Source organism: Anoplolepis gracilipes, chromosome 1 (assembly GCF_047496725.1).
Source record: "Anoplolepis gracilipes chromosome 1, ASM4749672v1, whole genome shotgun sequence".
NCBI classification, from domain to species: Eukaryota; Metazoa; Arthropoda; class Insecta; order Hymenoptera; family Formicidae; genus Anoplolepis; species Anoplolepis gracilipes.
Window position 1 is genome coordinate 13,891,840 of NC_132970.1, and position 10,031 is coordinate 13,901,870.

Below are 10,031 nucleotides of genomic sequence, written 5' to 3' on the forward strand. Positions count from 1 at the left end.
CTCTCTCTCTCTCTCTCTCTCTCTTTCTCATATATATATGGGACGGGGCGTTTAAAATAAGCCTGTCAAGTTGAGACAAAAATGTTCCAAAGTTGTTTGATCCTTGTAATTGCCAAAATTATGCGAAGGTCTATCTAGTTCTTTTAAATGAAACTATCCAAATTTTTTTTTATATAAAATTATAAGAGTATGATAAAAAACTTAATAGTTCATTTATATAGATTATTAAGAGATATTTCATAATTTATATATATATATAAAATTTTCAAATTAAAGTATACAAAATATTTCTAAACTGAATTGAATTTTTAGGCATTATGTCTTTGTAACTTTTTATGCAAAATATTGCGAGGAATTTTATTTAAAAAAAAACTAAGTTGACCATCAATAATATAATCTTATGTTCTCCTTTCGAGCCAAACAACTTTTGTCTGAAACATTATTGTCTGCCGGCCTCAATTTTCGATATATTCAGCTGGCCTGTTTTAAGCGTCCCACCCTATATATATATATATATATATACATATGTATATAGTTATCTTTATATGCATCGGTATGAGAGAGCGGAAATTAAATATTTATCATCAAAATTGCACGATGCGAGATGGAGTTTATTGTGGGAAAATAGCCCTACGGGTGTATATTCATAAATCGATAATGTATATCGATAAATTTAATTGCACGGTTGATAGCGGCAAATGGAAATTATTCTGTGATCGTTCAAAATCGTTTGTACTGTTTTACTCATTATGCAATGACAACTCTTACGCATCGAAATCAATTTAATTTACACGACGAAATTATCAACCTCTCTAACTGATTATACATACGTTCTGTAAATATCTGTGCACTTTTATATCAAGATGATCATTATCACTTTGTCCAACATCATAATACAATACAATAATTTTTTATCTAGAAATATATTACGATCACGTAACTGTCAACATGTAGTTTTGAACACGTGACACGTGATACGTTGAGGCGATATTTTGACTACACGGATTAAAGATTTAAACCACGTCTCCCTTCAGCATTTTGTGCACCTTTTGTTGCAGCAATGCGCCTCGAGACAAAACGACAGCAATCAGAATGTACACACGAACGAGGTGTACGGCACGCCCCTCGTCTGATGGAGCCGATCGTTGGGTCCCTCGTCGAGCCGAGATCACGATGACGCCATGATACGCATAAGCGTCCCGCCGAGGAATCGCGGCTGGACCACGACCGGCTGGACGAACCTGACCTTCCTACTGGCCGGTTACGTCACCGCGCTCAGCCCGTTGGTCACCCGAGGTCTCTCTAGCAATTGAGACCGATCCGCGGATTCGTGAACTGTGCGATGAAATGGACTGATGTCTGGTGAGTGCGAAAAACGTACGCGCGATCGATCGTGCATAATTGATGATACTATTACGTGCCACTGTGCCCGAGATTGCTTCTCGTCGCGCTGCCGATCGCGAGTGATCGTCGACGACTTCATTGACGATCAGAATATCAGAGATACTCCAGTTTCATTCTGGTCGCGCATCCTGCTTTTCGTTACGTATGTTTTTTTTGTACTCGCTTAACGCTGTAAATAGACGTGTCGCGCACGAGTCGCGCGAAAGAGAGACCGGATGCAGCGAGTGTGTTCTCGGCGATGACGACGGTGATGCGAAATGCCGTCAAAAAATGAGACGATTCTCGGCTCGTAAGTATCCGATATGAATGTGCATTCGCGGAGGAATGGCTGTTCTTCAGAATGAACGGATGCAATTCGCGAATAAAGTCTCGGTAATGAAGACTGGTCGATGTGGAAGCTGCACGGAGAGACGCGCGCTTTCATTTCCTTTAGATTTTTAATTGATTTGCGAGACAGCGAGGAATTATGTGTACATACGATATCGAAGCCTCGAAAGACGTCATGTTAATCGCGATATCATCGTAATGAGATATCGATTATCAATAGAACCGTCGAGATTAAGCGATGTATCGAAGAATGGAAGACGCGTTCTCCCGCAGGTTTTCGCATCTGTGATAGAAACGGTCGGGCCGAGGAGAGAGACAGAAGGTATAGAGTTCTCCGATGACGAGAGAACATCGATAGAGCAACGGCCCGTCATGGCTCGAGGAAAGGTGAAATGTCGCGTCAAGAGAAAAAAACGAAACGTGGCCAACGGCGCGTTTACGACGTCACGCAGGTTACATATGAGATTATTATCGACTTTAGAGAGACCTTCGTGCGAGCTGCGCTGTACTCGCGCGACGCTGGTTAGCTTTCCATATCACGTTCGCCACTTTTGCGGCGCGCACACGCCTATTTTCTATTCTCTTGCACCCTCTCCCCTCGATACCACCAACCAACCCTCTCCTTAACCATATCCTTCGTTTCCCTTTTTCCCCTCTATCGCGTCTCGACGATCGCGCGAGCTCCCGCCGTTATCTTTTGTTTGCCGGAACTTTCGTGCGCCGTTCATCCGATCATCATCATCATTATTCTTCGCGTACCCACCTGAGAGACACGGCGAAACGACTGCGCGATGACACCGCATTTTTACATTGTGTCGATGAAAGCACACGTGTCGTGTCGGCTTGGCTTCTTCAGAAACTTCAAAACCGTCGCGCTCCAGTTTGCGAGGAATCATCACCTCGAGTATCAACCCCGCGCGTCGTCACCGTCGAGAATCCTTCTCCTTCAACCAAGGTGCTACGCGGATCTATTTTTTTTCCGCAGGAAAACTGGTAAGACCTGTGGTCTCGAAAACTCACATACATTTCCCGTTTCCTCTCATCCGATTCTTTCCTCTCGCGAAACGCGCGCGCGCGCGCGTACGAAAAACGCGTTAACGCACCTAACGAGCGACCGTTGTACGCGTCGGCGCACTGTACATAATATATCAGATTCCAAAAGTTACGTGTACACACTTTCCTTAGGTAAGTCTAATATTAGAGTAGAATATACATATTTGCTTATTAGTTTTCGATCAACACGGCCACGGATCTCTCGTTGCATCCTGCAACGGTATCGGCGGCTTTAACAATCGCTACCGACAAGTAAAAAAACGCGATGCTGGGGCAAACATCGAGGCGAGCGATCGTTTCGACGCGACTTTTGGACTCGACGCTACGAGCAGATTGTCATTTCTAACATGTTTTTAATACTACATAGGTAGATTTACCGACCGAATCGAGCTCGTGGCCTGGGGTCCATGAAATTTGCTTCCCGAAATCAATCTGGAGTTTTAATGTATTTATGCCGTTACACTTGATTCACCTTGGGATCTCAATACGATTATATTATTCGACTTTCCTTACGTTTATCGTCGCTGATTTTTGTTCTTATTTTTTTCAAAATACCCGAAAACTCTTTAAACGGATACGGGAGTTTTTGACTTTGTAATTCTCTGTATATAGATATAATAACGTTATATTTTTATAAAAAAAAAAAAAACAATCTTGCCGAGAAAGAGACTCATTGTGAAAAGTAACGATATGGTTTTTAATTAGTATTCGCACTCAATCAAGTGGACTGACCACGAAAAAAAAAAACCGTTTCCAGATAAATGAATATTTTTCGAATCTCGATACAACGCGCAAAACCGACGGGGAATTCAATTTTGTCGCATTCCACCGCTAATTTCAACGCCGCATATGCATATACGTCCTCGTTTAGTAATCGTCCATGAAAATATGACGCAGACTCACACACTGTAGTGAAATTAGCGTTCGTGTTAGCGTCCGTCCGACTTTTCCTCGGAGATCGACATACATTTTGTAATCAACGCGACAACAAACGTCTATCGGTGCTCATTTCGCGCGGTTTATCGAACGATCGACGTATCGAGAGAGCACCCAGCCAGCCATAATCACCATACATACACACGTAGGCTATATAAAAAAAAAAAAAATTGTAGAGGAGAGGTCATGACGCCTCTCTCTGTACACAGATTTTCGTTTCTTCGAAGCATCGATGATAATTTCTCGCTTTTATCCTTGCGTTTGTACATAGACATTTTTTTATCATAATAATTACGCAGTATCCTCGATATACAATAACGCAGCAGCGCGAAAATGCCCGATCGAGCCTGGATGCGCGTGCGACTGTTATTAACTTCTGTACAGAAATTGTCGCAGCCGACGATTTACATACTTTTTGTACCTATAAGGCTCAATCTAAACGCGAGAATACGCGGCGGGGGACTCCGATTGAAAGAGAGAGAAATCCTCGCGAAGGAAAACGTTAAAGATTGGAACGACGGAGGAGTATACACACCTAAACGAGACCTTGAGAGATGTAAGAGTAACACAATAATCGGTAATCTAATCCTCGAGTATGTACTTATTATGAGCTTCAACAAGTATTGAATAGTATTACGATGTAAGGATTAAGATTAAATGCACGTTATAAGGATAAAATCGAGAGAGAAACCGGGTCGGCCGCGACGTTGCGCGGATCGACGAGATTTTAGCGGAAATGGCTCTCCTCGTCGATCCGCTCGGTCCACTTGTACCTACAAATCATCCTCAAATTTCTCCAGCCATCAATCGACGTCCCGGATCGTACCGGATCACAGACGCGCCTGGATATAGAGAAAAAAAAGCGGTCGAGAAAGAGTGCTATATATACGTATGTGCGTGCGTGCGTGCGTGGGTGCGTGGGTGCGTGGGTGCGTGTGTGATTGCGTGATGTGTCACGGATTGATACGTAAAGAATAGTAACTTACCTATCGTGTATCTAAAGAAAGTTATAAAAAAGAGTAAAAGCAAACTTAATATTACGATAGAATAGTAAAGTACACGAACTTTGGCTAAGAACGCCCTCGTGCAGTCCTTACCGGCCACGTCATGTCAACCGCGTGTTTAATAAATAACGCAAGGAAAAATCGTATCGATCCTGAAGAATAACAGTCCCCTTTTCGTCTCGCTAAACGCGAGAGAGTCGAGTGTCCGAGGCGAGTGCACGAGGGCGAGCTTCGGGTTGGAGTAGGCGTGATCACGGAAAGCAATCTAAGTTGAATCTAAAGTTGTTAGATATATTATTTGTAAGATTACTGTATGTTACGCGTGGATGCGCGATTGATGTGGCGGGATATCGCGAGCGGAATGATCGATTTGTTTGGCGAGAAAAGCCTGCCCCGGTGATCGGAGCAAATTTTGCCGCGACACGAGCTTGAAACGTATTTTAATGAAATGAAAAGAAAAGAAAAAAAAGAGGAAACATCGGATACACATCGCGGCTGCGAAATCCCAATCGATTATCCCGCAACGTCGACCGCGAAGCCGAGATAGATTATAGCTCGGTTTAATGTATGCGATGCGAGATGATTTTGAGTAACGCAACATGATAGTTACTTGCGTAAGGGAACGGAAAAGGGGTTAGGGATGGGGAAGGAAGAGACGCCCTAACTGAATAATTAGTTACGACGACATACTACTACGATACAGAGAGAAGAGAGAGAGAGAGAGAGAGAGAGAGAGAGTGAGTGAGTGAGAGAGAGAGAGAGAAGGAAGTGAAGGATAGCCGATAACGATTTATTAAGATATATCACTAGGACTAGCCGACGACTGTCTTAGGTTTTGCGAGTGGTTTCGGAAACGTAGACTTATTTCTCGGGAGGGGGTGAAATACGGAACAGGAAAGGATTCGCTGTGTACTCTTTACCTTTTTTTACCGCGAAGATTAGCGGAAGAGCGAGAAAATGTGATCCGTTTGACCGATTTCCCCTTAATTTCGCCCGTCTTTCTTTCCGCTCTCGTGTCATCGGCGCCGTTTTTCTCCCATGACCGATTTTTTTGTTCCTTCCCCCTCTCTTTTTTTTTTTACGATATATCTTGCCTTAAAGCAGAAAATTGGAGCAAACTTGCTCGCGCGCGAGATTAATAGTCCATTCGTATCGTGAAAAACTCATCCTTCATCATTGCCGTATTTTTCTCCGTCTTTTCGGTTCGCTTCTTTTTTTTTTTTGCATTCTGCTCGTTCCTGTCGACAGCAGAGCGATCAAGGGTGGAAATTAAGGACGGGCGGTAGCGCGCCGTGAGTCGTTTTCAAGCCCGTAGAAGCCGATATGCCGCTTACGGGAATTCAATTTAGTACCGCACGGTAAGGGACGGATCCTCCGCATCGCTCGAGGTAACGCCACCGTAGGGGCGTACATCGACGGCGCATCGGCAGTTTTGTTTATGGGGGTACTCGTGAATATCGATCTTCCTCAAAGCGCCTCGCCAAACGTTGTGTTTGTTCGCACCAGGCGATATGTTTATCGATTAAATTAATTCGGCCACACATACGTCTGGCGCACACCTTGCACCTGTCGAACGAAGGTACAGTTCTCCCTTCATGCTGTAGGTGCAAAGCATCATTTTTCGAAAACTAATCATTTATATATATAATAATCATTCTCATCTTTTTACGTAAAAAAAATCAAGTTTTATTTTTTATTATAAGGAAGTGTTTTGCAAGCATTTGTAATATTTGGGCCTCAGAATGAAAAGCGAATGTGCGCTGAATAATTGATGTAAATGTTTAACCTGTAATGTATACAGATATACCCCGCGATTATATTACGATCGATCGATTCACGGTACGCACCGCCTACAAATTCAGACTTATCGACACGTATGTGCGATTATCATCGTTAATAACACGACCGTAGATAATTTTTAGTTGAAAGAATTTCGTACGATAAGAGACCCTTTTAGATATTCACCTATTACCTAAACATCCAATCGCTATTTTTATCAAAAAAAACATGTTAAAAATCTTTAATAGTTATTATTGTTCACTATTGCTATAATAAAGTTTTGCTTTAATAAATGATTGATTCGTATGTTATTCATTTGAATCCACATCCTTCAAATCCTATATAAAACCTTTTAGGTGCGAAGCGAAACGATGAAGCTCTTTCCATTGAAAAAATATACTACTAAATGAGCTTGTCTAGCCAAGTTTTCAAATAACATGACGTTTGACAGAACGGAAAAAGGATTCCAGAAATCAGGTAAGTCTATAATATCGGAGCGGAAGATTTCAACGATATCACAGACTCGCAAATATGATTTCAGACATTTTCGAAGAGAAACGCGTTTAATTTTAATTAGTAGGCAGCGAGAAAAAGAATTGTACACCGCTCGAAACGATGTTATCAAACAACCCTCGACCATTCGTTCAAATATCGTGCGATCAATACGGCAATCTTAATGTCGGTGTATCCTCCGTTTGAATAATTACGAGCCATTACAAACCGTACGGTTCATGTGTAACCACACAGGCTATAGACCCCTGACTGACGGACGTCATAGATGTTTGACTCGTGAGGAGGGATAAACGTTTGCGTCACGCGCTGTCTAGCGAGCGAGGGGTTTCTTGACCTGTCGTGACGTCATTGGAACGATACTATTACTTTCTATCTCTCTTTCTGTCTCGGATGAACGCTTCTTCGAAACTCCGTGACGCGGATCACTCGACTTCAAAGGTGCGCTTTGCAATGTTACCGCACTTTATGCGGTCGGGCCACCGTTAGAAAGGTCGTGGGAACCTGCATGCGATATTCTTTCAAACAGGGTTGAATGTAAAGCTGCCCTGAAATCGGCACGCCTCATCGGTGTGCGATGTCCGTAATATTTAAAGCGTTTATAGTCTGATGACGGTAGCATTGTCGTCAGAAAGGTTGACGCAATCTATTTGTTGCACATTAAGATGCACAGTTATAGACGATAGTTACAATTGCTTACAGCGAAAGTCGAGTGAGATTTAACAGTACGAAAGCGTGCCAAAGAAATTTAGTTTCTGTTAGCATCCTTTCCTTACAAAAGGAAAAGCGTACACTATGGGGGCACATGCGTGATGGAAAAATCGATTCGACTTAGATTCGTATTCTAGATTCGGTCGAGATTCCTACACTCACGCGAAATTCAATTTAAAAATTTAATCCCGATAAGACGCGATATATCGACACGTTACACTCCGCTTGAAATTTGTGCTCTCCAGTAAGATCGTATTAAATCGACGCGAGTCCATTGATCTTAACTTTTGCTAGCCATGTCAAACGTCGATTAAAGATACATATCGCGTCGATTCGCAGATTGAGAGAGAGAGAGAGAGAGAGAGAAAGAGAGTTTGATCAATCGCATGATGGTTTATTCGTGTTCCATAAGTGGTTACAATCAACGGCGCTTTGCTGTCGCCATTGAATAAACGCATTCGAAGGGAGATGAACAGGGTTGAGGGACAGATGATAACTGGCGGGATGCCAGTATCGATGATAACGCGCGATATCTGAACGCGCAAGTAAACTGCAAAACGCGCGAGTGCCACCAAAACGCCAACCAAGGCGCGTTTACAGTCGCCTTTATCGTCCTGTTTCTGCGCTTCGATATCCTTTGTGAATATTTCAGTTTATCTACGCTCGTATAAAATCGACGAAACTATTCAAGTTTTAATGGAATAGCTTGATGCGCTTTAATTAAATATTATGAACTGTTTGAACGTGGATTCTGTTGGGCGGCGAGTAGTTTATTCTTTTGTGCGCATGGGGCGCAAATATTCACATATAGATATATCCGTTAGTTTATATTTGTTTCATATTTGTGCCTCAGATACGCGTGGGAGCATCGAGTTTATCCGCAAGCTGAGCGCACCATTTAATTCACTTTATTCTTTCTGGGGCATATATATATATATGTATATATGGAAGTAAAACTCGATATTGTTTTGTTGGAAATATTCACATTATGAGCGCATTAGTACTTTTGATTAATCAGAATTTGCAAATAGGTTAAAGTATTTCAACACAACGTGGTTACATTTAATTTATTAATTTCTATATACACATTTAAAATTTGTATGTAATAATGTGTTGCAGAAATCGTATTAGTTAGATATAATAAAATATCATATATTCATATTCACTTTATTTACAATATTACACTTAACGCAAATGCACTATTAAAGAATATAAAAGTTTTATGTTTTCATGTATAATTAAAAAATTTATCTATATTAGGATATTTTTGCTCTTGCTATTTCCGTAAAGTAATTTAAGAGAGACGAAAGCGTGTTTATCTTATCTAATGTTTCATTGAGATATTAATTTATATTTTAATTGAATTACTTTTAAAGATGTATTGAAATAACAAAAGCCGATGATTCGCGATCAATTAATTCGCGTCGTCATCTCATTCTCGATATCCCACGATATCCCACTCATGATTAATGCATTATTGACACTGTCCAGTTCTTTTATTTTGCCCCCATTGCTCGTTTCTCTCCTTCATCGACAGTCAAATTAACGGAAATCGGTTGGTTCTGCTGATGTATTATCGAGATATCGATTCGCTGCGATTCGTATTTCCAGCTCGCATCATCGACATAACATTAAAAAATCATTATTTGAAACCGATCGGACGTTTATCGATTTTACTTCATCATAGTCGCAATTCCTGTATTTACTGTTGTTTATTTCGTATTTAGAGCAACTGAATCGCAGTTAATATTTTTCGAATTCGTCTTCTAATCGAGAAGATTCTAACGCCTTGTTTCTGGTCTCGCATATAAAATATTTCAACAAATTTACCTGTACCATTTTATTTGCTTGTCGGTGAAATTTCACGAGTATAAAAAGATGAGAAATAATAATAATAAAATGATAATATAATATACGAGTATTCGAGAGAAGGGAGGCATTAACGTCGTACGTTGATGCTTTTATATGTTCACCCTTTTTTGAGAATTTAACTTTAATTCTCTCTATATCATTTAATGCGGATCGTAAAGAATATAAATCGCAAACAAGCTTTTTATGTCATATGTATTTATGGATTGACTTATTGATTTTGACTCTTGTTTTTAACTCTTTATACTTATTATTTTCTCGAACCTAGTCATTCCCTTCAAATTTTTCTACATCAGCCATACCTTTCGCGCACACATTTTTCGGTCTTTCTTGTTTTTTCTTTTTATTACGTCAGATAGAAGAGTATAATTTATAAAGCCACCCTCGGGATACAAGGATCTGTGAGCGTTAAGGTTAACAGCTTCTACTATCCGACGG

General features: G+C 40.9%; 1 protein-coding gene across 3 annotated transcripts in view; it reads left to right on the forward strand.

The window, feature by feature from the left end:
- The window catches only part of Sema2a (Semaphorin 2a), a 159,645-nt gene extending 152,846 nt beyond the window's left edge, over positions 1–6,799 (forward strand). For all 3 annotated transcript variants that reach the window (XM_072895237.1, XM_072895246.1, XM_072895227.1), the window contains one exon: positions 1,059–6,799. In XM_072895237.1, coding sequence (XP_072751338.1) covers positions 1,059–1,133 — 75 coding nt within the window. In that variant the 3' untranslated portion in view covers positions 1,134–6,799. The remainder of the gene's footprint in view (positions 1–1,058) is intronic.
- The last annotated feature ends 3,232 nt before the right edge of the window (positions 6,800–10,031 follow it).